Source organism: Lolium perenne, chromosome 6 (assembly GCF_019359855.2).
Source record: "Lolium perenne isolate Kyuss_39 chromosome 6, Kyuss_2.0, whole genome shotgun sequence".
NCBI lineage: Eukaryota > Viridiplantae > Streptophyta > Magnoliopsida > Poales > Poaceae > Lolium > Lolium perenne.
Window position 1 is genome coordinate 182732886 of NC_067249.2, and position 27311 is coordinate 182760196.

The 27311-nt window shown below is 44.4% G+C and overlaps 2 protein-coding genes and 1 long non-coding RNA gene across 8 annotated transcripts; 1 reads left to right on the plus strand and 2 right to left on the minus strand.

The window, feature by feature from the left end:
- The first annotated feature begins 767 nt into the window (after positions 1-767).
- Positions 768-2312, plus strand: LOC139832572 (uncharacterized). Its single transcript, XM_071822359.1, has one exon. It carries the CDS (start codon positions 768-770, stop codon positions 2310-2312), a length of 1545 nt encoding a protein of 514 aa, XP_071678460.1.
- Positions 2313-13411: 11099 nt separating this feature from the next.
- Positions 13412-19346, minus strand: LOC127306738 (uncharacterized). Its single transcript, XM_051337434.1, has 3 exons — positions 18651-19346; positions 15802-15987; positions 13412-13889 (listed from the first exon to the last, which is right to left on the minus strand). The coding sequence occupies exons 1-3, from the start codon at positions 19176-19178 to the stop codon at positions 13584-13586; spliced, it is 1020 nt and encodes a 339-aa protein (XP_051193394.1). The 5' UTR covers positions 19179-19346; the 3' UTR covers positions 13412-13583.
- Positions 19347-19714: 368 nt separating this feature from the next.
- On the minus strand, positions 19715-26697 carry LOC127306737 (uncharacterized). Of its 6 annotated transcripts, XR_011747479.1 has the most exons (14): positions 25786-26697; positions 25620-25701; positions 25424-25513; positions 24870-25010; positions 24094-24791; positions 23711-23834; positions 23413-23546; positions 23217-23304; positions 22311-22413; positions 21877-22001; positions 21446-21590; positions 20586-20725; positions 20292-20363; positions 19715-20195 (listed from the first exon to the last, which is right to left on the minus strand). It is a non-coding gene; the product is annotated as an uncharacterized lncRNA (long non-coding RNA). The 6 variants fall into 6 exon arrangements; XR_011747475.1 differs by lacking the exons at positions 19715-20195; positions 20292-20363 and adding an exon at positions 20413-20514 and having other exon boundaries at positions 25424-25502; XR_011747477.1 differs by lacking the exons at positions 19715-20195; positions 20292-20363 and adding an exon at positions 20413-20514 and having other exon boundaries at positions 23766-23834.
- Positions 26698-27311: the final 614 nt, after the last annotated feature.

Below are 27311 nucleotides of genomic sequence, written 5' to 3' on the forward strand. Positions count from 1 at the left end.
GGTACTAGTCGCACGACAGATGCACGGTGGCTCCTAGCAGGCGGCACAGGACATGTCCGGTGTGTCACTGTCCCTAGACATCGGGGGCATGATCTTGTGCCAAAGCCAGGCTGCGCCCTCTTCCTCTGTCATGGATGCAGTCTGTATCAGTCTGAAAACTGAATCCTGCAATCAATATGATCTAGTTAGGGCGCGTGTAAGCCGTCAGCATGGCTGGGAGCATACGTGTGATTTTTGTGTGTGGAAAGTTTCTTATAAGTAGTGTTTACTCCTGTAGGATCCAGTTTATAATCACATTTATCCTGCAATCAGTATGATCCAGTTTCTTGTATATCCTCCATTCCCTTGCTCGTGATATATGGAACTGCTTTATGTTTTAATGCATGTCGTACCTATTAGTGTGCTATCATGAAATGTATCATATACTTCTGTGCATTATAAAATGTTTGATATACTGTTCTGTAGGAGTAAGTTCAGGGAGGCGGTGTGAAGAAAATAAACTGCTTTACATGCAAAAGTTGAGCAGCACATCTTCTAATTAGGTAATCTTCAGCCACATATCAGATTTGCTTGTTATTATTGCAGTTGGACCAGTATACGTCTATACGACATCACTCCTTGGCTATCTAAATTTGTTTTTGTAAATTGTGGAAAATTATCAGTTCGGTAACATATTCTTATGCGTAGTAATGATTTTGAACTACTATAATATGTTTGATTCTTTTCAAGCCATGTAGCTAATTTTGCTCATTCAAAGATCAGGATAGATGGCGAGAGATAGGAGTTGGATGGATAGGGATAGGGGTTCTGTAGAGTGGCAGGCTGGCATGAAGGAATTCCTAGATTTTGCTTTTGACGGTGCTGATGAGGACACTTCTGTCCCATGCCCGTGTAGGAAATGTGTCAACATCTGTCCCAAAAAAAGGAGGGATGTTCACCTTGACTTGCTACACCATGGGATGGATCCTACGTATACTCGTTGGATATACCATGGTGAAGAATCTGATGAGGAAAGCATGTCCCAAGGATCTGGTAATGAAGAGGCGGGAAATGATGATTCTGCTGTTCGTGATATGCTCAATACACTTATAAGGGGAAGCAACGTAGGAAGTAACACAACTGATGAAGAGGAGGGTGCTGATGCTAATCATGGAGATGCTTCGGGCAGTGGTGAACACGACCAGGAGCCAAATTCAGCTGCCAAGGCCTTCTTTAATTTATTAAAGGATGCCGAAAAAGAGTTGTACCCTGGCTGCAAGGAGGTCACAAAGCTGTCGTTCATTGTGAAGTTATACCAAATCAAGTGCTTGTGTGGGTTGAGCAATAAAGCATGTGATTTAATACTGCAGTTATTCTCCGAGGTGCTTCCAAAGGGCCACTGCATTCCAAATACTTTAGCAAAAGTTCAGAAGGTTATCCGAGATCTTGGGCTCGACTACCAGAAGATAGATGCATGTGTTAATGATTGTGTGCTATTCCGCAAAGAGTATGCTCAATTGGAGAGTTGTCCTATCTGTAATGCGTCTAGATGGAAAACCGCTCTTGGCAATGACCCAAATGAGGCACCACCAAGTCGTAAAGAAAAGAAGCCGGTGCCTCAGAAAGTTCTGCGATATTTCCCCCTTACTCCACGGTTGCAAAGGCTATTTATGACAGAAGCCACATCATCATATATGCAATGGCATAAGAAGGACCGTGTGGATGATAAGACAATGAGGCATCCTGCAGATTCTTTGGCATGGAAGCATGTTGATAATCTGTATTCTGATACATTCGCAAAAGATGCTCGCAATGTTAGACTTGGGCTTGCTTCTGATGGATTTAATCCGTTTGGGCTGATGAGCATATCACACACAACCTGGCCTGTGATCCTTATCCCATATAACTTGCCTCCATGCTTGTGCATGAAACAACCATATTGGATAATGTCAATGATAATTCCAGGACCAAAGTCAGCAGGAAATAACATCGATGTTTACTTGCAGCCTTTGATAGATGAACTGAAGGATCTGTGGGTTAATGGTGCTAATACATATGATGCCGCGGAGAAGAAAGATTTCCAGATGTATGCATGTCTCCTATGGACGATTAATGACTTCCCAGCTTATGCAATGCTATGTGGTTGGAGCACAAAAGGCAAGTTAGCATGCCCTTATTGCCACAAATATACAGATTATTTATGGCTGAAATTTGGTCGTAAACACTGCTACATGGGACACCGTCGTTTTCTGCCTAGAAACCACAAGTGGCGTCGAAACAAGAGTTTGTTCAACAACAAGACAGAACATAGAGATGCTCCAGTGCCTCTTTGAGGTGCTGAAGTGGTACAACAACATCAAAGCTTTGAGCAAGTAACATTTGGGCGAACAAATAAGAGAAAGAGAGATGATAATAATAGATGGCATAACTGGCGAAAGAAAAGTATATTTTTCCAGCTCCCTTATTGGAAGGAATTGCTAGTAAGGCACAACTTGGATGTGATGCATATCGAGAAGAACATTTGCGATAGCATTTTGGGGACATTGCTTGAGATGGATGGTAAATCCAAGGATAGTTTAAAGGCTCGTCTTGATTTGCAGGACATGAAGATAAGAAAGGATCAACATCCAGAGGTTGGAAAACATAAGTATGAACTACCAAAAGCTTGCTATGCTTTGACTAAGGAAGAGAGGAGAATGTTATGCAGGTTCTTGCAGAGCGTGAAGATGCCCGATGGCTATGCATCAAACATAAAGAGATGTGTGGACCTAGAGAAGTGTAAGGTGTCTGGAATATGACATGGCAGTCATGAGTTTCTGGAATATGACATGGCAGTCATGAGTTTTGAGGCCAGACACCTTACATTTCTCTAGGTCCACACATCTCTTTATGTTTGATGCATAGCCATCGGGCATCTTCACGCTCTGCAAGAACCTGCATAACATTCTCCTCTCTTCCTTAGTCAAAGCATAGCAAGCTTTTGGTAGTTCATACTTATGTTTTCCAACCTCTGGATGTTGATCCTTTCTTATCTTCATGTCCTGCAAATCAAGACGAGCCTTTAAACTATCCTTGGATTTACCATCCATCTCAAGCAATGTCCCCAAAATGCTATCGCAAATGTTCTTCTCGATTGTGCCTTACTAGCAATTCCTTCCAATAAGGGAGCTGGAAAAATATACTTTTCTTTCGCCAGTTATGCCATCTATTATTATCATCTCTCTTTCTCTTATTTGTTCGCCCAAATGTTACTTGCTCAAAGCTTTGATGTTGTTGTACCACTTCAGCACCTGAAAGCGGCACTGGAGCATCTCTATGTTCTGTCTTGTTGTTGAACAAACTCTTGTTTCGACGCCACTTGTGGTTTCTAGGCGTAAAACGACTTGTCCCATGTAGCAAGTTTACTTACGACCAAATTTCAGCCATAAATAATCTGTATATTTGTGGCAATAAGGGCATGCTAACTTGCCTTTTGTGCTCCAACCACATAGCATTGCATAAGCTGGGAAGTCATTAATCGTCCATAGGAGACATGCATACATCTGGAAATCTTTCTTCTCCGCGGCATCATATGTATTAGCACCATTAACCCACAGATCCTTCAGTTCATCTATCAAAGGCTGCAAGTAAACATCGATGTTATTTCCTGCTGACTTTGGTCCTGGAATTATCATTGACATTATCCAATATGGTTGTTTCATGCACAACCATGGAGGCAAGTTATATGGGATAAGGATCACAAAGCCGTGTTGTGTGTGATATGCTCATCAGCCCAAACGGATTAAATCCATCGAAGCAAGCCCAAGTCTAACATTGCGAGCATCTTTTTAATGTATCGTAATCTGATTATCAACATGCTTCCATGCCAAAGAATCTGCAGGATGCCTCATTGTCTTATCATCCACACGGTCCTTCTTATGCCATTGCATATATGATGATGTGGCTTCTGTCATAAATAGCCTTTGCAACCGTGGAGTAAGGGGGAAATATCGCAGAACTTTCTGAGGCACCGGCTTCTTTTCTTTACGACTTGGTGGTGCCTCATTTGGGTCATTGCCAAGAGCGGTTTTCCATCTAGACGCATTACAGATAGGACAACTCTCCAATTGAGCATACTCTTTGCGGAATAGCACACAATCATTAACACATGCATCTATCTTCTGGTAGTCGAGCCCAAGATCTCGGATAACCTTCTGAACTTTTGCTAAAGTATTTGGAATGCAGTGGCCTTTGGAAGCACCTCGGAGAATAATCAGATTAAATCACATGCTTTATTGCTCAACCCACACAAGCACTTGATTTGGTACAACTTCACAATGAACGACAGCTTTGTGACCTCCTTGCAGCCAGGGTACAACTCTTTTTCGGCATCCTTTAATAAATTAAAGAAGGCCTTGGCAGCTGAATTTGGCTCCTGGTCGTGTTCACCGCTGCCCGAAGCATCTCCATGATTAGCATCAGCACCCTCCTCTTCATCAGTTGTGTTACTTCCTATGTTGCTTCCCCTTATAAGTGTATTGAGCATATCACGAACAGCAGAATCATCATTTCCCGCCTCTTCATTACCAGATCCTTGGGACATGCTTTCCTCATCAGATTCTTCACCATGGTATATCCAACGAGTATACGTAGGATCCATCCCATGGTGTAGCAAGTCAAGGTGAACATCCCTCCTTTTTTTGGGACAGATGTTGACACATTTCCTACACGGGCATGGGACAGAAGTGTCCTCATCAGCACCGTCAAAAGCAAAATCTAGGAATTCCTTCATGCCAGCCTGCCACTCTACAGAACCCTATCCCTATCCATCCAACTCCTATCTCTCGCCATCTATCCTGATCTTTGAATGAGCAAAATTAGCTACATGGCTTGAAAAGAATCAAACATATTATAGTAGTTCAAAATCATTACTACGCATAAGAATATGTTACCGAACTGATAATTTTCCACAATTTACAAAAACAAATTTATATAGCCAAGGAGTGATGTCGTATAGACGTATACTGGTCCAACTGCAATAATAACAAGCAAATCTGATATGTGGCTGAAGATTACCTAATTAGAAGATGTGCTGCTCAACTTTTGCATGTAAAGCAGTTTATTTTCTTCACACCGCCTCCCTGAACTTACTCCTACAGAACAGTATATCAAACATTTTATAATGCACAGAAGTATATGATACATTTCATGATAGCACACTAATAGGTACAACATGCATTAAAACATAAAGCAGTTCCATATATCACGAGCAAGGGAATGGAGGATATACAAGAAACTGGATCATACTGATTGCAGGATAAATGTGATTATAAACTGGATCCTACAGGAGTAAACACTACTTATAAGAAACTTTCCACACACAAAAATCACACGTATGCTCCCAGCCATGCTGACGGCTTACACGCGCCCTAACTAGATCATATTGATTGCAGGATTCAGTTTTCAGACTGATACAGACTGCATCCATGACAGAGGAAGAGGGCACAGCCTGGCTTTGGCACAAGATCGTGCCCCCGATGTCTAGGGACAGTGACACACCGGACATGTCCTGTGCCGCCTGCTAGGAGCCACCGTGCATCTGTCGTGCGACTAGTACCACCGGAGAAGAGGAGCAGCGAGAAGTCGCGCCGCCGCCACGCCGGGGAGCTGCGCGAGCTCGCGCCTCCACCACGCAGGCGAGATTCCGAAGGAGGACCCTGGACGCCGTCGCCTCCAGACCAGCCGAGCGGCGCCGCCGCGCTCCGGTGTCTCGACGAGGGAGACGCGAGGGTACGTGCGGGAGGGGGAGGGGTAGGGAGAGGTGGCTGGATGGCCCGGCCGCCGTCAAAGGCTGTCGTTGGTCGCCGGCAATGGGGAAGAGGGATGCGGCGTGTGTTTTAGTGGGAATTTTACCTTCCGCCGCCGCCGCACTTAGAGTAACGGCGGTCTGCAAGGGAGTAGTACCTCGATCTTTCTTCGATTTTCCGCCCGACGCCGTGATTTGGAGGAAGAACCAATCTAGATTAGTTTAAGAGTCCTGTGTATTTGGTGGGCGTAGTGGTCTCCTGGTTAAGCGGGGACTAATTCTTTTTTTTGGTGGGAAACCGTTCGCGCCAAGAATAATATTAGATTCTGGTGGGAAATTAGTTAATTGTGCCAGGTCAAACACAAATACATGAGGGAAAAAAAGGTAAATACCTTGTGGGGCACGTGTGTGCCAATACACAACAACATACACGTCTCACAAACCTTCCTTGCTGCTAAATTGTCACATAAAAAATATATTTCATGTCGATTGTTGGTACTATTAGTCAATATATGTAAAGTATAACTTTAATAAAAACCAGTCTAACATATGGGCCTTTGAACAATGTTGCAATATCACATCCTACCTGGCAACAATAAATTGTCGTGGCAATATGAGCAAGATATTACCAAGCACATTCATTTTGTTGCAATATGCACAAGATATTACAACGCATGTATTTTTGTGGCAATATATATTCTCTATTGCAACAAAATTATGTGCCTACGGCAATGTAACACAATTGTTGCAGTACATACACATTATTGCCACAAGTTGGCATTTTGTCGCAATAACTAGCCTCTATTGCAACCAAAGCTCACCTTAACGAAACAGAAAAAAATCGTGGCAATTCCTGGCCCCTATTACCACAAAAACTGACTTTGTGGTGATATTGGCCTTTATTGCAACAAAATTATTTCCGTTGTAATAAATTTTGTTGCAATACACACGAATTTTTGTAGTGTCTATTACATAAGATCATCATAGCCTCCTACTTTACAATGAGGTAAAATTACAAATAAACTCCAGAAGAATGACTCGTAGTCTAATTCTATCACGAACTCTATTTATAGAGCATTTAACTAGCTATAGAGGCTAAGAATAGATTCTAGCTAAATAGGAGTTAGGTTTAGGAAGATAGTTCCTTTCTATTGCTAATCTAGGTATTCTCCTTGTTGGATGTGGTATCTGACTCTTCTGACAGGGTCCTGTCCCGTGAAGTAGTTGTTGATTCCTCGGCCTTCGAGTTGCACTGTAGATCCTCCTTCGATGCCTCCATATCTAAGCAGGGGATTTAAGAGTGGGATGAGTACGAGCGTACTCAACAAGTTCATTATAGGAAAGAGGTGTTTAATGCACTAGCTACGGCATTAGACCAGAAAGTCTAATACCAATGCAAGTTTTCATAATCATTTCTTCAAAAGGTTGCTTTTATTCAGAAGAACTATGTCCGCCAGCCTTCACCGGTTTACTAGAACTTCATGGAGCTCCTTTCCGGCCGCGTTCGCAGTTCCATATCCCGGAACATGGAGTGACAGGTCACGATTCGTTACACTCTGCAGAGGTGTGTTGCTTTACCCATAAGAGATCTTAACCTTGGTGCCAACCGGGCAGCTTTCCCGTCCACACTTCCTATGGTGTGAGGCCCGGTATAAGGTCTAGCCAATCATGTTCCTCCGCTACCTCGAACACCCACCCTTTGCTGCAAACTCCGACCCTGGGTCCACGCCGGTCCCATTATTCCCATATATTTCAGGGTGGACCCCGACCACGACGTCAATGCAGGGCTCTACCATACATTCCTACGCCGGCAGTTGCAACCCATCATAGACCTTATTACCGTTGGGACTTCTACGGGTTCCCACCCCTGCATCATGTCTCGCAAGATCATGTGCACCCAGTAATGAGCATCCGTTGATGAACGAGAGGTGGAAACACTTTTGACTACTCCGTCCCACTCCGGATCTTATGGTTAACACGGGTATTGCGGCACAAGAATCACTGGACGACATTTGTTGTTTAATCCTAGATGGATATAAACCCTTGCAATGGAACCTCCACCATATCAACACAATCCATGGTTCCATTGCCCACCACATAGTCATATTCATAGTTATGAAAATAGTGGTTTTGGTTTTTATGCAATAGTGATAATCATAGTACTTTGCAAGTAATTTGATAAAGATACTCGAATGACATGAGCCAGTGATGAACTTGCCTTTCTTGACTGCAAGATTATGCAGGCAAGGTCTTCGATACGCAATAACTCCAAATTCTGAAATAGCATCATCGTCCGGTAAGGACGATGTTTAAAAGATTGGTAAGGATGCAATAATGCATAAGTATGAGATGCAATCGCTCTAAGCGTGTCCTAACCCCGATGATTTAGGTTTAGTGAGTGGTAATGATTAGTTTAGGGTGTGTTGCACTTTTAGAGTTATTCACAAACAAAGTTCTTATTCAGGTTTGTGTTGTTTTAGTATCATAAGCAAGTGGTAAAATGCATAGTAACAATCATACACACCCAGGAATAGTAATTGTATAATAAGTAAAGAGCAGTTGTCAATTTTAAGTCCTATAAGGCATGGTTGATGATTACTTGTTATATTCTTTAAAAGAATAACTTTTGAAGAACATGTTATTTAATAAAGAACAAGTATGATTATTAGATTTGTGGGGTTCTATGGTTTTCTATGGTTCTAATTGGTTTCTGGAGTAAGTGGTAAATGGATCACAACCTAGTTGGATTCATCAACACCTAGGGCTTGTAAGGTTGAGTTAAGCCTAAGCATCTTGATCAATTGATTATAAATAGTTGCTATCAAAGTTGGTTTACCTTGCTGATGATAGTTGGCTATTGGTTGTAGATTCTATTAGGCAGGATTGATGATGATTCCTTATTTTCTTCAAAAGAATAACTTTTGAAGAACATACTTCTTAAGTAATAAGAAGTATCTCAATTAGAGTTGAGTTTGACTAAGGTTTGCTATTGGATCCACTAAGTAAAGAATGGTTGGTTCTTAAATGGAATGGTTCCTATGTATCTCACACTAGTAGGGTTTAGTGGAGTATGGTACGTAATGTTGAACATTAGATATGATTGCTATTAGGATTCATCACGATGGTGTGATGCTAAGCAAGGATAATTAAGGATGATTGTTTTGGTAATAGGATCTAGGGTTGGTCCTATTTGATCAGCTAAGCATTAACACATGTAATACCAATGTATTAGAGATGGGTCTCTATTATTTTATGTGGGCATAGGTATGTCTTTAGTTGCTATTATGATTCTATGTATGAATATTAGAACACCATGATTACATGTGAGGATCTAGAGTTTAGGTTTTAGAAGTAAATTAGGGTTCACAAGAAATAGTGGAGCTAGGGTTCCAATTTGGATTAGGGTTTTAGGATTACACATGAAATGATGAGTTCCTAGTTTTCTTCTTTATGGAACTAGGGTTGCATAATTACTATTTAGTTCATAAGTTACTAACTTCATTAATAAAGTTGAAGTTATTAATAACTTCAAAATAAAATAATATTCAATTTGGCTTTTTATTATTTTTAAATAATTTACTAATTAGGGTAATCATTAATTAGGGTTTAAATTTCCACTAATAGAAATTGAATAGGATAACAAATAAAGAAAATGAGTTTTCATGTTTTCTTTATTTGCTTACTGGTTTTAATTATTTTATAAATGTTTTCTTAATTTCTGAATTTTAATTGTATTTAGAATTAAAATTAAAGGCTTAAATAACAAGTATTAAATAATTGAATTTTTATTAAAAATAAAATTTTCATTTTATATTTTTATTGGATAGAGTTTTCTTTTCTAAGAATTTTAATATCTTAATTACATTTTTCTGACTTAAATTGAATTTTCTATATTCATTTGAAGTGGCAGCAATTTTTCTGGAATTAAATTTTAAAGGAAATGACTAAAGGTACCCGGGTTATAACTACCCCTAGCCACTGGCCAGTGGGACCTGGTCCACGTGGAACACCACGCGGACACAGACTGGTCACTTTGACTCTGAGGTGGACCAGCCACGCTATCTCGCCGGAGGACACGCCGGCGAGCTGCGGCGGCGACGCTCTGGCCTCCCCGCAGATGCGCAGATGATACCCAACGAACCGCCACTCGATTCTGAACCTAACGGTGTTGGCTCCCCCGCGAGAAGGTCACCGGGATGAGCTCCGGCGAACATTGTTGCGGCGGCGCGAGTCCGGCGGACTCCAATCGGACGCTAGGGACGTTGATTTAGGGCAATAGGGGATGCAAAAGATGCGCAGACTCACCACATAATGGATAGGCTGCTTGAGGAAGACGGGGATAGTCGGGGTTGATCACGGCGTCACGAGTTCCGGAGAACACCGACGAAAGGGAACGGATTAATTCTCCCGATTGAGCACACCATTTCTCGATTCCTTCCACTAGGATGAACTACGGCGTCTGGCGCTTCACCTCGTCTGCTCCATGGGCTCTGGGGTGGTCGGAATCAATGGCTCCTAGGAATTGGCCGGCGGCATGTCGGAGAAGAAAACAAGGAACTGGGAGCTAGGGAGAGCTAGAGAGTAACCAGAGGGTATTAGGGTGTCTCGGCGGAGCTTCTGCTTCGTTTATAGAGCAAGGGGAGGTAGACAACGTCGACACGACGGTGACGTCCGGTCAGGATATTCCGATGATGTCGGTTAGGGTTTTCTAGCACGAATCACATCGTCTCTGGATAAGCTCGGACTCGTCGACTACTTGTACGCGTTGCAGTGGTTCTTTGGCGTCCGCGGTGGTCAGAGGAAGGTGACCGGCGACGTGGAGACGTCGTGCTGTCGATCGATGCCGAGAGGAGGAAGACGAGTTCGTCTCCTCACTCGTGTTAACGTGAAATGGTAAGTGGGTCGGTTGGGCTAGCTCGTGGGCTGCGGTTTGGGCTGTTGTTGGGCTCTGGTGCTGGGCTACACCGTGGTTGCTTGGCCAGGTAGGTCCTTTCTTCTTTTTCTTTTTATTTCTGTTTTTCTTTTTCTGTTTTATAATTTCTGGTTTGAATCTAATTTGATTTCAAAAATTTCTTGCAGGTTTCTTATTAAGTCAATTCAATTACAAGGGTAGTGTGATGTATTACACAACACTCCTATATGAAGCAAGTATTTTATATTTGATTACATTTCATTAATATCAAATAGGCATGGAGATAGGTGTTCTTTTAAACTCATTTTTCCTTTGGAATATAATTCTATTTGAATCAATTGAACTTGATGGATTATTCATGGTAGGAATACCATTAGTCCCTGGCAATGTTATTGACCATATGGCTGTTCATTTATGTTTTGAATATGGATAGGTTTTCAAATAAACATTTTAATAGTGACAATTCAAGTTTCCTTCTCTTTGGGATCTAAGGATAATTTCTCAAGGCTTGCACTCTTACTTATAATGGCTAAGGTTTAGTCTTCCCCATGCATGATAAAGTAGTTACTTGTTTGTTATTTCATGTGCTCCTCTAGTTACTAAGGATCTAAAATTTGGTTTTATCTTATACCAGTGGTCTTCTAATATAATCCTTAATCTATCATTAAAGTAACTAAAGTGGCTATGGTTCTTTTTATAGTTACCTTTGGTTATAATGATAAATGGTTTCTCACCATATAAAGTATAGGTTTTGACTCTAAAGTTTTATTGTGTTCTTTAATTGAGGAATAAGTGAAATAGAGGTGTGATAAGATTCTATTTATGATCGCCAAGTGATTCACAAGTTAAGGTTAGGATATAAGCCTATGGTTGCTTACTAGTTACCTCCCTATGATTTCATGTGGTGAATGATATCTACTTATCCTATTAGGGTTTAACTTATCCTCACATACCTCAAGAGCATGATCATGGATTAGGCATGATCAACTTGTTCTTAATATCTTTACCTCAAGTTCTTAGGGTTTATGATCATCACTCAATTTATAATGATCAAGGTTTGGCTTCCTAAGGTACCTCTCATTAATTGGGTTTCTCACTTCCATGATCAAGCATTGTCTTGATCAACTAAGGTATAGTACTTCTGATTTACCTTCTTGAATGGGACTACTATGGTTGCCTCATTAGTTTAGATTCCAGGAGAATGCCTGAGATATTCTGTTAGGGTTCTACTTAAACAATGTTGATATTATCATCTGGGTATATGGATAGTTCTCTCCCTCACATTCAAGTGTTGGCTTAACTTTCTTGAGTGTAACACCTTAGCTTGAGCTCTCTTATAGAGGAATGGTTTATTCTAGGGTTCATGGTGTATTAACAATATCTCAATAGGTATTTAGTCTAAAACTCCACTTGGCTATCTGGGTTGAATTAATCTCCTCCTTTCTTTATCAATTCATGGATATGGTATTATTCCATGTGATATTAGGTTATCCCATCATTTCAAAGAGAAATGGTTTAGGTCCTAATACTTTAGTTCAAGAGTTGTCCTTAAGTCTTTAATAGGTAAGGCTAGGATTAGTATGGTTAGGCTCTCTCATTTGTGAAGGTCTTTAATACTAACCTAAGGTTAGGCTCCATAGAGATTGATGTGATCATCAATATCTATGTTTGACATAAATGGATTCTCTCTCTAGGAAATATCTTGATTAAGATCCTAGGGTTCCTCTTAAAGATGATGATTTGAATACATGGATGCATATCCAAGGTTCAGTTCAAGGTTTATCATTGATCCTCTAATAAGTAATATAGAACTCTCACTTCTCTAGGTTTGATGTATAATAATTTGGAATGTAGAAGAATATATACTTCTTGAGTGGATCTCCTTGTTATAATTCCTATGTTGAAGTGGAATGAATACCATGAGGTTTCATGGTAGGATCATAGATTAGTCTTAGGACATGGAAAAGATAAGTGAAGAATGGTTTCTTCATCTTATTGTTACTTGATTTCCAAATAGATGTATGTTCATATGTTATGGCAAGGAATTCCATGTTGTGATCTTTAATAAGATCAAGTAGTTGATCCTTGATTAATAAGTTCTTGTGTTGATGTTAATTCCATTTGATCTAACCCCTTAGATCAAATTATCTCTACCCAAAACAAGGTTTTAGCAAGGTCACATTGAGGTTTATAGCGCTTGACTTGATGAGCTACTTCAATTCCACCAAGGTCAAGTGAAACTTCGATTCATGGATCGTTTTACTTTAAAGCGCGAAAATTCCCCAGATTTTCTATGCATGAATGCAATACACACATCTGTTTCCTCTATTTTTGTAACCCCAATACCTGGGATATTACAGATTTGGACCAGGGCTATCACAGATGGATGATAATAAGTTGAAGGAGAAAAAATATGTTTGCCCATGAATTGCGGGTGCCTTAGCAGGAAAATGTTCAGTTTCACTCCTCACGAAAAAAGAAATACTGACGGTTGTGAAGATTAACTAGTGCCGTCTTCTGTCGTCTGGCGGTTGTGCTATGTTGGGAGTCTGGTTATGGCTCGGAAGTTCTCTCACTGGTGTTAGGTGAAGTGGTAGATGCTGATGGTTATATTTTTTTTTTGGGTGTGTTGTAGTTTGTATGGCGACTTGGTTTCTTTAATGGAAAAATAGGAGGGAGTCCCCTCTTTCTGAAAGAAAAAAAAAGTTTACGGATGTCACCACAAGCAGAATTACCAGAAAATCAGAGTGTGATCTTGCTCCATTTTAAGAATGCTGCTGCTAGTACTACTGCATGCTGCTAATTCAATCATTAGTTCAGTCAACACACACGAACTCACGCCTAATCAATCATCAGTTCAATCCACGCCACCCAGCACAGTAGGGTCTACACAGTGAGACCCGCATGTCACCTCCCGTCGTGGTACTCGCAGTCGGCGGCGACGCCGCGCACGGGCCTGCCGAGGTGTGCCTCGCGCACGTCGAGGCGGCAGCCGACGCGGCGGTAGAACTTGGAGCGGAGGAGGGCGCCGAGGATGTGCGCGCGCGCGCGGAGCAGGAAGGCGAGCCTGACGGGCACGACGGCGGGGCCGAGGCGGCCGTTGTTGGGCTTGCTGTGCAGGTCGGCGCCGGCGCCGTAGAGCGGGACCTGCCTCCCCACCACGGACACCGTCACCACGCGGCCGCTCCGCCGTGCCTGGTAGAACTCCTTCATCTGCAACCCCCAGATCAAGTCGACATATTAGCACGAGAATTCTGAAGTTACTACAGACAGTGTGGGTAATTTCCACAGCGCGATGCACCCTCTGCGACGCTTTTTTACTGTGTTATCCAGAAACCAGGATCGAGACGGGGCAACTTTTGCTGCGCACAGGGGGCCATCATCTTGTTGCCCAGCACAGGATTCCCTGCCGCGAGCCCGCAAGCAGGGAAGCAGGAGCAGAAAAGTGCAGCAGCCAGAGAGTCGACTGACAAAATTAACTAGCTAGGCTAAAGGCGTGATGTCTAAAGCAGTAAAGTGCACGTCGTCCTTTTTGGTAGCGCTGTGACCCTGCCGTTTCGCACTGGATTTGGCTCTCTCTTTTCCAGGCTGCAGGCGCGCTAGTCGTTCTCTGCACCAGTACTAGGAGAGAGAGGAGAAAATACGGCCGTTTGTATTGTAGCTTTGGGCCCTCTGACCTGGGTCACGTGAACACCATGCCCTGCGCGCGCTCCGGCCCAGAGGACGCTGCGCTTTACTGTGCCCTGTTCATTGTTTGGTACTTAAATTTAATCACGTGTAATTCGTCTCACTAGTGCAGCAGTTACTAATTGGCCGATGATGTTTTGTTCCTTGTGAACTGTGTGTGAATCGCAAGGTCTTCACTGACCGGGATGGTCACGCTCGTTCTAAAAGTCATCCATCTGCATGGCTAGATTAATATTTTTTCCTATACATTTGGTCAAATATTGTAAAATTTGAATTTGACTAAACCCTAAACCTAGGGTAGTTATAGATAACGGTATTGTGGCCCTCAGTTTAGGGAGTCTTTGGTTCATAGAATTTCTAAACAAATGAGTACAAAAAACGTAGGAATATAATGTCACGGTATGTTAAATCCTCCATGAATCGAAAAACACAGTAATTGTAACATCCAGGCACGGCATATAGATGTACCTAGGCTACTAGCTCTTCACAACTGGCGTCAATTTATTCCGACCAGAGGGAGTAGATGCAAAGACGAAATTCCATAAGATTGAACATAACAGAACTTTTCCTTTGGCGTTGTATTCAAATTAGACCATGTATAACAAATTTGTACGGATTCAAAATCCTACAAACCAAACATGCTCTATAGAAAGAAAAGTAAAATCATGAAGAAATATCACCCTATGAAATGCCTCCAAACCAATCAGATCATATCCCTCTTTCTCCAAACGGAATCTGGACAGCGACAAGTAGGAAGGGGACAGTGCAGCTAGGTTATTCCGGTTGCTTTCTCAAGTACCTAGGCTCAGTACCGTATGCGAGCAGTATACTAGTAGTAGCTCTGCTCTGCGCAATAAGGGTTTTGTTTAAAATGGGAAGAAACCCTGGTCATGGGAATGCTAGAAAGCAGAGGCTCGCTGCTTCTGCAAAAGAATCTATGGCCCATTTGACGAAATGACCAATAATCGCGGCCAAGATAGCGTATAAGGAATCTTATCTGGCGGTAATAATAATAAGCTCAAAGCAGCCGCGATAACTCGCACACTCGCATGGGCAATCGACATAGTTGCATTTCCGTTTCCGACAAGATGCTGATGCTTGCCCACCTTCTCTGCCCATGACCTTGTAAATCATTTGCATTTTCCGTTTAAGGCCGATGGTGCTATCGACGTCCCGATTATCTCGAAACAACGGCATGCTGTCACCGTCATCTGCATTGCTCTTTGCCGGCAGTAACTAGCAATTACTATGCCCACTTTATAGCCTAATTAAGCAGGGCAAAACGTAACTCACACACACATCGCCGTCCGGATTCTAACCCAGGAATGAAGCAATCAAGGACAGCTAGCTGGTAAATGGTGGAGCAGGAGCATAGTAATGGCAATAGATGCAAATGCAAATATGCAATGATGATGCGAAGGTGTAGTGGAGCACGTACGTTTCCGGCGGCGACGGTGAGGTCGTCGAAGTAGAGGTGGAAGGGCGTGGCGGTGACGTGGAGGCCGAAGAAGGTGCCCCGGTTGCGGAACCGCAGCCTGACCGTGGCGTTGACGGACATCATCCTGGTAGGGACGCCCGTCCGGTCCGTGCCGCCCTGGATGTGGTACGACTCGAACACCACGCTCTGCATCAACACACGAGACCAGCGCACTTGCGACTGTGAGAAAGAAAATCCATCGATTCGATGCCAGGTACACTATACTCGAGAAGACGAGCGGGTGTTTGATTTGTTTAGTCGTGAATATCCGCGTTCTATCCTCGGAGTAGTGGAGCAATGTTTGCATGTTTCCCGGTGGGTTTTAGCCCAAATGCAGTTAAAAATTCAGAGTTTCTATGTGATCTTTGCAAGGAATAATGATCTAGCTACTGTCGTAGCGTGCCTACAGATTCGAACTTGGAATTGAAGGTGGTACAGCTTCTTAGGCTGGTGCCAACCCAACGCCCCACTCCCGCCCCGCCACGTCAGCTTTTGGGCCACTCTCACCCCACTCTCACCCCACTCTCACCACACGGTGCCAATGCATGGGCTATAGTCCCCACTCTCACTTCTCTCCCCTCCACATCACCATTTCTTTTCCACATTAAGTTATTTCACTCGATTTTGTTTAGACATTCAAAATAATGCAAGAAAATATTTTATTCAACTTAAAATATTTCCGATTACATAATAGTTAATAAATTGCATAATAAATATTAAAAATTACATAATAAATAAAAATTCTACTCTTCTTCCTCTTGTTCCTGCTCCTCCTCCTCGTCGTCATCATCTTCCAGACCAAGCTCTTTTTCCAGCATCTTCATGGCCTTCGCATGTTTGCGCTTTTCTGCTTCGTTCATGTCGACGGTTGATCGGTCTTTCACTTTGTTCCATTGCTTGAATAGCTTAGCCTTCACTAAACTCTTCATCATGTTACTCATCGCGAAGGATTTACTTCCTACCTCACTGCTTGATGAGGTTTCCTTCCCCTTCCTCCTGCCCTTACGTACCGCGGCCTTGGCCCTATCGCGGCCCATTGGACGCTCTTCCTCCGTGTCGCCTGTCGCGTCGCTAGAGCTGAACTCACCAGAAGGTCCTAGACGGATTCTCTTGGAACTGGAGTCGGTTCCACTACCAGGACCATGTTGTCCTTTCCACTTCGCTTCATTTTTTACAGCATTCCACCAGTGGAGCTTTCTGAACGGCCCTGTCACTCTTTTGTCTGCGGCGTACCTCTCCATTGCCGCCTTCATGACCATATCATCGTCTGCTCCACTCTGACGCATATTTGTTTCTTGGATGTGGTATGCATTGAACAGGGACACCTCCTTGTTGTAGGCGTTCCAATGATCCTTGGTGCTTCGAGGTCCGATGACGGGAAGGATCCGCGGTAGCGTTGAAGGTTGCAGCTATCCCACCCCAAAAACTAGTGCCGGTCTTGCAATTACCGGCAACAGAGTCCTTGGAGTTAAAAAGCCAAGCATTAACCTACCCCGAAATAGATATTGTTAGTGACAAATCGTAGCAAGAACCAATAATGCAATAAATATGTGATGGGTTTGTAAAGTACCAGTTTCTCCTCTTCACAGACAGTCCAGTCAAGCCTCTTTGCACGCGGTGGTACGATTGTTTCCGCGGCATTGGACTCGGAGCTTGGAGCTTCGGAAGGTGGTGGGGGGTACGGACCATATGGCGCGTATGGATACGGAGGTGGAGGGTATGCCCCGTACGAAGGTGGTGGGTACGGGGGTACAGTGCCACTCCCGCTACCTACAGGTGGAGCATTTTGAGGTGCTTGGGGGTATGGATACGGAGGCGGAAGAAATGAACCATATGGCCCCGGAGGCGCCGGAGGTGGAGCGTATGGGCCATATGGCCCCGGAGGTGGTGCGCCGGAGGACCATAAAACTCGGGGAATCGGCGAAGAAGCTACATTGGTGCGACGATGTGTCGGAGAGACACCTTCGAGGTCTATTGGTGACCCGTCTAGCATCGGATCCGTGAACGTGGTGCAATCCGTGGAGTCCAACCGGACATGGTGGAGAAGTTGAGAGACGGAAGGTGATGAATGGAGATGAGATGGGTGTGGAGTGTGAGTGAAACAAATGGGGGTATTTATAGGGGTGGAGCTGAAATTTTGAACCGAAGAACGGCTAGCCGACGTGGACCAATCGGGTCGCGCCACGTCGGCCCAGCCGTTACTCGCTCCCGCCCCACGCCCCCCCTCCTCCCGCCCGCTCCCGCCCGCCTCCAGCCCGCCGCCCGCCCGCCTCCAGCCCGCCTCGCGCCCGCCTACCGCCCGCCGGCCTCCCGCCCCGGCCCGCCAACGCGCCGCCCCGCCTCCCCGCCCCGCTCCCCGCCTCCATCTCGCCGCCTACGCGGGCGACACCCGGGCGGTAGCGGGCGCTACCGCCGGGCGAGCCAGCCGGCGCCCGCCGCTCCACTCCCGCCCGCCTACCGCCCCTCTCCCGCCCCATCGCCGCCGCTACCGCCTCCCCTCCAGCCTGCGCTGGCACCGGCCTTACTTGTCTTCACATTGGAAGAGGAATATTAAATTGGGAAAGTACCGATTTCTACACAAGTTGAGGAATGATAATAGTGCAGACTCAGGGCTGAAGAGAGTGCATCGTACTAGCAATAAATCAAAACCACATGGCAGTTTGATTCAGGAAGAACATGGAGTATGTACGATTATAAATCCAAGTCGAAAGGACTGAAATGTGTACTCTGGCGAGTACAAATGTGCACTCCGGCGAGTACCGGCGGTGAGTTGGGAACTGGAGGCAAGCGAGAGAGCAGTGGCAGCTGACCTTGACCTCGACGTGTGGCTTGTAGGACTTGCTGGCGCCCCAGAGCACCAGCAGGAAGAAGGCGAAGACGGCGACGAACGCGAGCGCCGCCAGCGCGTAGCACCGCCAGGGCGACGGCGACCCGGCGCGGCCCCCGTCCTCGTCGTCGTCGTCGTCCCCGACGCTCCCGGCGCCGCTGCCGTGGCCGAGGCGGCGCCAGGGCACGGCCCCCGCGGGCCCGCCCGAGCGGAGCTGGTCGGAGAAGAGGAGGCGGCCGGTGGAGGACTCGCGGGAGTGGTGCGTCGCGGCGGCGCCGCCCGAGTGGTGGAAGCCGTAGTGGAGCGGGGACTCGGCCGGGGTGGACCCCGCGAGCGACATCTTCTCGGCCGTGGCGCCGCCGGCGGCGCCGATGCCGCCGCCGGAGGCCACGACATCCGGGTGGGAGGCGGCGGGGCTGAGCACGTAGTAGGAAGGGCGGCGCGGCGACCGCGGCGGGGACGACGGCGCCAGGCTCGTCACGTCGGAGTCCGTCTTGGCGTGCCGTGCCATCTCGGGAGCCGCCGGGCGGCGCGATGGGCGTGCGTCTGTGTGTGTTGTATTCTCGGACACACCAGCTAGCGAGTGTGGGAAGGAGGAAGCGCAAACGGGTTTGGAGCCTTCCGCTTGGTGAGCAAGGTTTTGAGTGAGGTTTTGAAACCGTGTGGCGATAGAGTGTGGCCGTCTTCTAGGGCCGCTGCGCCGGTGAAACATGGGGCAAGGCTACTGGCGTCTGCTGGCCAGACCAAAGTCCAAAACATTGCAGCGCATTCAGACTCGAGTGACGTGGCGCGATTTTCCCCTAAATTTGCACAGTCGAGATCCGAGCAAAGTTTGTGTGCTCCAAAATATCGTATGTACTAGCTCCGTGAGTGAGGGATTATATGAACTAGATTTAGATGTGCGCCTTGGCGCACGACCCCGTAGATCTCGTGTGAAAATTTATTTCGTATATAATACTCTTTTAAAATCGTTAATTTAACGAATGTAATAAATTATATCATTAGAAAGCATAGCATAGTCTCCTCAAATGTACTTTCCAGTTGTCTAGTATACTCAGTTCCGCTCTCCCCGTAGAATATGTTGTACAACTAAAAAGACAAAACAGAAGACCAAATACACAGAGATCATAACTGTGTACTAAATGGATTGATTATAAAGATCAAATGCGGTACAAAAATAGATGAAATAGACGTATAAGTGTGATAAAAAAAAAGCTGCCAATATGATAATCCATTTCAGTACAAAGTCTTTTCTCCAAACCAAGTATGGCAGCTAGTAAAAAGTACAAAGAAGTAAAAAATAAGAGTGGAGATAGCAACATGAAACAAAAGCAATTGTACAGAACGAAGAACACGGAAGGGTCAAGCCACCATCTAGAAGAGATGCAGAAGACAGCTATTGCATCGTACAGTTGATTCATATGTACAATACATAGCAAAAGAGAAGAGTGGAACGGTAAGATTCTACAGCACCTAGATAGCTGGAAGAGAACTATCGGTGACCCGTGTCACCTATTAGACAACTTTCCTGGAAAGTAATTCACGTAACAATTAACATTAGGTCCGAGTTGACGGTAAGCAATATATAGTTGGCATCATTTTAACATGAACGGTTCATACTCACCTAACGGGGAATTAACTGATGTTTTTCTTGCCACCGGCATCAGGCACGTCTTCGACATGGTTTGTTCCATATCTGCAAGTATATCTTTTGTCAAGTCATGTTGAACATGCAAAACTGATCGGTGAAGAATAATCGTGCTGCCCATACGGTGTCACACTGTCACCCACAAGGCCACAACCCCTTGCTAATGCTTAAAAATCGGACGGTCCACATGCTTTAATCTCTGCACATTTAAATTAATAGCTAAGCACATATTCTTACTTCAACACTTCCAAGAAATTGCTCTGTGCCTACCATGTTATGATGAAAACCACTTGCAAAACTCCTCATTTATCAGTCAGCTCTGTAAGTAAGTGAACTGGGCCTTCAGAACTCATCAATTATCAACCATGCATCTCTGGAAGTAACTGAACTGGAAGCCTTCCCTATTATCCCTATAGTGCAGAAAAGTAAAAAAAAAGTGCTAGTTATAGAGCAGAATGAAAACATGGAAGTACTATAAGTAAAGTTCTTATTCCGGATTACATGGATGGGTTGCAATTTCTTATTGGAATTTGCAAAGGACCAAAGATAACAAATGTGTATGTCCTGTATCGAGTAGTGCAGCAATCCAGTTGGAATGTGCACTGATAGTTCCTCTCTATGTCCTGTAATCGGCCTCCTAGGAGGATGAAAACATTTTTCTATCTTTTCAATGAAATGAAACGAAAAGGAAGCGCTTTCTCGAAAAACAAATGTGTATGTACTAACAAACTCTCAGTAAATAAATAAACCATTTTTCATATGTAAACGGGGCAGTATCTACCCAGCAAAACGAAATGAGAAGCGAATTCAGACTTGAGATTTCGCCTCATTGCGGCGAAAAGTTTTTTTTTTTGGAGAAATAGCATATTTAGTATAAATATTAATAAACTGGCATTTTTTCCTTGATCTACAGATACCAATGATATTTTAAGACCAGGATAAGTACAAGTAATTAAGTTTAGGTCTAATCCAGTAAAACAGGGCACTTAATTTGCATACCGAAGAAACATATTCAGTACACATATATAAAGTATGTTCTATATAATTTATATGAAGAACACTGTACTTTTTAAATTTCTAAGTCTTGACATATGAAACTGTGGAGTTTATCCACTCAAAAAAGAACAAACCTTCATTGGCTTGGAAATAGTTAGAGTAGAGCTCCTTTCGTCCTTCAATATGTCGACACAAATGCTCCCATTGTTGTTGATGTCCTTCAGGCCAACTGAATGGCTGCTTCAGTTGTTAGGGACCAATCTCCTCGAACTAATGGGCCTTTTGTATGAAAGGAAACCTCATTAGATAGCTTATCAAAAATAATTGCACCTCATTTCTATGTCCGGCATAGTTGTTGCAAGTCCTATAGGAATATGTACAGATGTAGACTATAGAGTAGAATTAGTGGCAAAGTTAAGTAGTGTTTTTTTAATTCGAAGTTCTCATAAGCACCATTTCAGATTAGGAAATAGTGCCATAATTTGTTGAACTGAATTTGTTCGCCTTCAAAAATAGGTAAAGAGCATCAGTACTTGACAGATGGGGAAAGAACAGGAGAAAGTACCTGTAGGCTGCATCTCGTTGCCGCTGATCTCTCGATAGTCCATTGTGGCGCAACATACGGTCTAGAGATAGTAGGCAAAAACCTAGATGACGATCCCGGTGCTGGTACTATCAAGGCCGCTAATGCTTTAATAGCAAAGAACATAAGGAACCAATGAGCTAAATAGAACAAAATCATGAAGGGGCAAAATCAAATCTAGTAAACTCCATGGTCAAATCTCTCGCAAGGCACACTCCATGCTCAATCTTATAATCCAGAAAACCGCGAAAAGGATTTATGATGAGTAACTGAACTGAATATTACTATGCACATGTAACTCAGTACATACTGGCCACCAATACAGGTCAGCTTAACATCTTCCACTGATGAGCTGAACTGAATAAGCTCTAGACAAAATAATTGATACCAAACATATATCGATTCATGTACCTCACCTCAGACGGGCCGAGAGGGCTGCAGCGCTACATGGCTGATGATGGCAGGGTGACAGCATGCATGATTTCCAACACTCTACGTAACCTCTGTTGTGGAGATGGCCTGTGCAATTGGAAGAGAGTAGCAGAGGAAGACAAATTAAATAGTCAAGGATGTGTAAATAAAGTCTACATCTTAAAGATAAACACTGTAATCTTTGAAGCAAAACAATAAGGAGAACGTTGTAGGTATAAGCATCATACATCATAAATTTGTATCAAAGCAATTTTGTTTGTAGTTTTAGACCAAAAGCTGAACTATTACTATTACTTTGTTGTGTGCTTTCTTTCTAATTTTGTTCTGAATAAAAGAAAGATGGGCAGATACACGCAGCCAAGGTGTGTGAAGGACTTCAGATTATTTTATTATTTATGATATGTTAGGTCTTAGGTGCCATCAGAAAGAGAATGCATAAACTGGACTCCATGATGATGAATGTTTCACGCCCTGATAAGGAAAAACAAAAATGATGAGAAAGGCTGAGCAAAGGCAAACATTTGACACCAAACTTCAAATATTCATAGAAAAATCCCGAATTTGAAATTACTCACTTAGAGAAGGAACATGAGCAAAGGCAACATACCAAATAGGGACACACTGCTCAAATATGCATTGAAAGATCCATAGTTTGAAATTACTCAAGTTCTTAACATAAAGGCATTCCAAAAGAACCTACATAGAAAAGGATTCTAAGCAAAGGAAATACACTACTTAGGAATTGGTGTGGCATTTGTACATTTTTTGTACCAGAAGTATGGTCAATGTCAATGATATAGTGATACTGAACCTGCTCAGGAACGCATGCAGTCTCATGTATTTTCTTCTGATATAATAAACCGCATGAGTATGCATCATAAGTGCATAACCTGTGTATTAAGATATAATTGGCATCTTTTCCCAGATTTCTTGTTCTTCCCATCCTCTTGCAGTGCCTTTGGAAAGCCAACATAATACCTTCATCAGACCATAGGCACACGATCAGATGGCAATTAGAAAAAAACAACAGGATTAGAAGGAGCGCACATAAATTCAGATGCATATTCCATGTCAATGTGAACTAACCTCGACAAAGTAGAGAGCCCCGAAGCTGTAAGCCCGGACTGTGTCGACACGCTGCATGTTGGCGTCGTGCTTCATGGCGAGGTAAGTCAGCATCTGCAGCATCTTCGGAGGAGCGCTCTACCCCACCAGCGTAACTGCACAAAGAATTCAGAGCTTTAGACGGCTATTGCAGTTTGTTGATCCTCACATACATCCTAATTTGCTATTTTGCATTCTCTTATCAGCCACATCAATATCAAATTAAATTCTGAAGAAGAACCAAAGCAGTGACAAAAATTCAGAAGATTGGGGAAGTAACCTGCATGTTCAATTATAGGTGGGCACTCCTAAGCAAAATAAGATCGGGGAATTACCAAAATAAACAACAGTGACGCCTGAGACAACCCTTACAGAGCTGCTATAAAATACAGAGTTAAAACCACCTGCAATGCAATGATGCGGACCTCCATAAGATGAACAACATGTAGGAAAGTCCTATATAGCACGTAGGTGGCAGGTCAAACATCATATGTTGCATTGGTATGAGAGAAAGGAAATGTGATATCTTTTCTCTGGGCCCTTTGTATACGAATATATTAGGAAATGCAGAATCTCTCCTCGTGCTTCAAGTCCAGCAAATGCAACACACATAGACACTGGTCAGCTAATACTGAAGAAATTCAGCTAGCGTGTCACTGTCACCTGTCCAGCACAACCCAGCTCGCATGCGCCTGCGCCTCCTTCGACTCGGCGGCCACCACACAACCGGAGGGCGAGGTGTGGACGATCCTGACCTCCACATCTACCTGCAGCGGATTAAGCGGCACGAGTTACGAAACTGAAAGTAAATTGAGTAGATGAACTGAAACTGAGAAACATCAGCAACATTCAGTGAAATTCTTAGGTTTGTACTGATGCATTTTTGTCACAGAGATCATTTACACACAAAAAACATAAATAATTAATAAATAAGCCTAGCTTTATACTGATGTATTTTTGGTCACAGAGATCAAGCAAAAGGGAAAAATATATGTCATAAAGATATATGTGCCCAGCTACACGGGTAACATAACGATTTTAATCTAACCAGCTCACAAATACAGACCGCACCATCGCTCAAGGCATTGCTCCAGGGATACAGACCACAGCATTGTAAATCAAACCATCTCTCAAATACCTATATCCAGAGAGAAAATCTGAATGATATCTTGCCAAAGAGGAAACATATCAATATATCTTACAGATTGCGAACATTCTTGCAGTTCTGCCTCTCAGATCTTCCCATTGGTGAACTGAAGCATCAAATTTAACTGATGAAATCAGCTGGGCAGAGAGAAAATAAACACGGCATACTTTGTGTGGAGCACGGCTCAGAGTATCCAGCTTTCAGAATGTAGTGCCTAATATATGAAATGTTAGTGTCCAGAGGTAAAATAAATTGTGCTCATAAGGGATTCATTCCCCTCTTTTTGTCTCACCTTGGGGTCTGGTTTTGTCTCATGTTTCCAACCTTCACGACTGTCCCGCGTCGCAGTCCGCCGTCACCGTGCATCCAGGTACCTGATGGTAATGAGACCGCCATAGATGTAGCAGTAGCCAGAGATACCAGCGAACGGGACCTGGACAAATCACAAACAAAATCAAATCTCACACATCAAATTTTAAAAAAGTACTGCAGGAACTTAAATCAGGTCAAGCATGCCACAAGAAAAACAGGAAACCAAATGTTGGAAGTCTGACACGAATCCATTGGTCCCAAATTTAAATCAACCAAAGGCGGACTATTCTATTAGGAGTTGTATTGTCAAGAACAACCACACAATCAGCATATAGTTTCAGACGCTTCAGAGTTAAAAGAGAGTTGCATGGTTCGACAACAATGTCACTCATTTTCAACTGATTTGGAAGGCACAATATGTCTGGACAAACTTAGCATATCTGCTATAGAATATATAACAAATAATATGATTTGCCAATTCTACAGATGGTTGTAAATTTCCCTATTTATGGTCAACAGGGGTTGAAATAATACCTTGGGGACAAATTCAAAGTGCCCGCCAGCAAAGACATATTTTTTGCAGCACTCCACATTATTGTAAGACAACCATGACCTGAAATGAAACTGAAGGGCACTGATAAGAATAACGAATCAGAGACAAAAGCATACAAATGTCATCCTATATTCAAATAAAGAGCAAGGACAAATCACAAACAAAATCAAGTCTCACATATAAATGGGAAATTTCTACTCTTTAGAACAACACTGTTTTATTTTTCACCTAGAGCTATTGGGTGCAAATGGACCGTGACCTGTATGAAAAAATGGAAATTTCCAACATTAATGATGGGTACTGTAAAGAGCATGAACGTAAAAGAAAAAGTAGAGCAACAAACCTTGCAGTAGGCAATTTCCAAATACAGAGACTGAAGATTACACTTAACCGAATCTTCACCGCAAGCAATTTGAAAACTGAGAAGTTGGGCAGTATTAGAGCAGATCTGTACAATAGCCAAATAAAACTGCTAGATTTCTCAACCGATTTAAAGCATAGAACTATGGACAAAAAATTAAATTGATGAGAGAAAGAAATAGGTGGTATCATGTATAATCAGGGGCATAGCCAGAAGCACTGTGCTGCTTAACTAAAAAATGAGGATACGGGAAATATATAGAGAGAGGGAGATAAAGGAACCGTCCTTTGGCGTGAGTAGGGGGCGGAGGTCAGGAGCTCCGACGGCCGTTCTTCACGATGAACCAACCGCCCTGCCGTCGGCCAGATCGACAGCGAGGAGGAGCATCCTGGCCAGGAAATCGCCCATACCCGCGAAATCTCATGGCACCACTCCTCCCGAGCACCCACAGCCACGTGGATTTCGACCAACCACCTCGTGCAAATCGGAGAGGAGGAGATGAGGACGAACTCGCCGGCGACGGTTAGAGAGCTCGCCGATGAGTTGAGGCCGCGGATGGCGGCGCAAGGGAACGAAGGCCAGCCTCAACGCGAAGGAGGAGAGCGGGAGGGGCCGCGTCATGGGCGAGGAGAGGTGCGCGAGGTGGCGGCTGGGAGAGGGAGGAGGCATGGCAGGGCGCCGTTTCTGTGGAGAGCGCCGGCGGCGGATTGGGATAGGGCACGACCTGGGGAGAGCGAGGAGGGCGGGGAGGAGAGAGAGGCGGGGCTGCGCGAGAAGGGGATTGGGGCGCGCGAGCAGGCGCTCCTCCTGGCAACGCCATGGCGCGCGGCTGCGGTGTGTGCGGGGCAGAAGGGGAGAGGCGGCGCGGGGTGGCGGCGGGAGGCAGGTGCTCGAGGGAGAGGGGAGGAGACGACGCGCCAACGCCGGGCCGGCCGGGCTTCACATGACCCATGGATAAAAAACGGGTTCGCGCGAGGGCCTCGTTCTGGACTACTCTACAGTGAAAAAATGGACGGACGAGATCCACCACCAAACAAGATCCAACGGCTACGAGGCTCAAATCGCTGTGAAGCCCCCTATGGGGGGCATCATATACAACGTTAGATTTGCTACGTAGTCGAATAAGATTTTTTTAAGAAAATCTTGGTCACTCACAAGAAAGTGCTCATGTTGCACTCAACACAATTCTCACGCGTGGTGGCAGCCCTCCCACCTCCCGGGGCGGCGGCGGTCTGACGAGGATGGAGGGGTGACGGCGGCCCTCCCGCCTCCCGCATGGATGGACGAGGACAGTGGCCATAGCCTGTGCTGCGGCCTCCCTGCCTCCCATCGGCGGCACGCCGGTGGTGGCTGGTGGTGGCGGACATCGCCATTCCCTTCGCCTCTCGCCGGTGAGGGACGATGATCTTGGGCTTCTCCCGCGGTACGAGGTCGCCCGGGGCAGCAGCCTTGGGTTCGATGGTGGAGGCGGCCTTCTTCGCCAAAGGAGGTCGGCTGGTTGCTGGGGT

Excerpts from the sequence above, each read along its gene's own strand:
- LOC139832572 (XM_071822359.1), top strand. The coding sequence starts at position 768 with ATGGCGAGAGATAGGAGTTGGATGGATAGGGATAGGGGTTCTGTAGAG.
- LOC127306738 (XM_051337434.1), bottom strand. The coding sequence starts at position 19,178 with ATGGCACGGCACGCCAAGACGGACTCCGACGTGACGAGCCTGGCGCCG. Across the intron at positions 15,988-18,650 it reads AGCCACACGTCGAGGTCAAG|AGCGTGGTGTTCGAGTCGTA; the intron begins GTCAGCTGCCAC and ends GTGTTGATGCAG. Across the intron at positions 13,890-15,801 it reads TCACCGTCGCCGCCGGAAAC|ATGAAGGAGTTCTACCAGGC; the intron begins GTACGTGCTCCA and ends TGGGGGTTGCAG.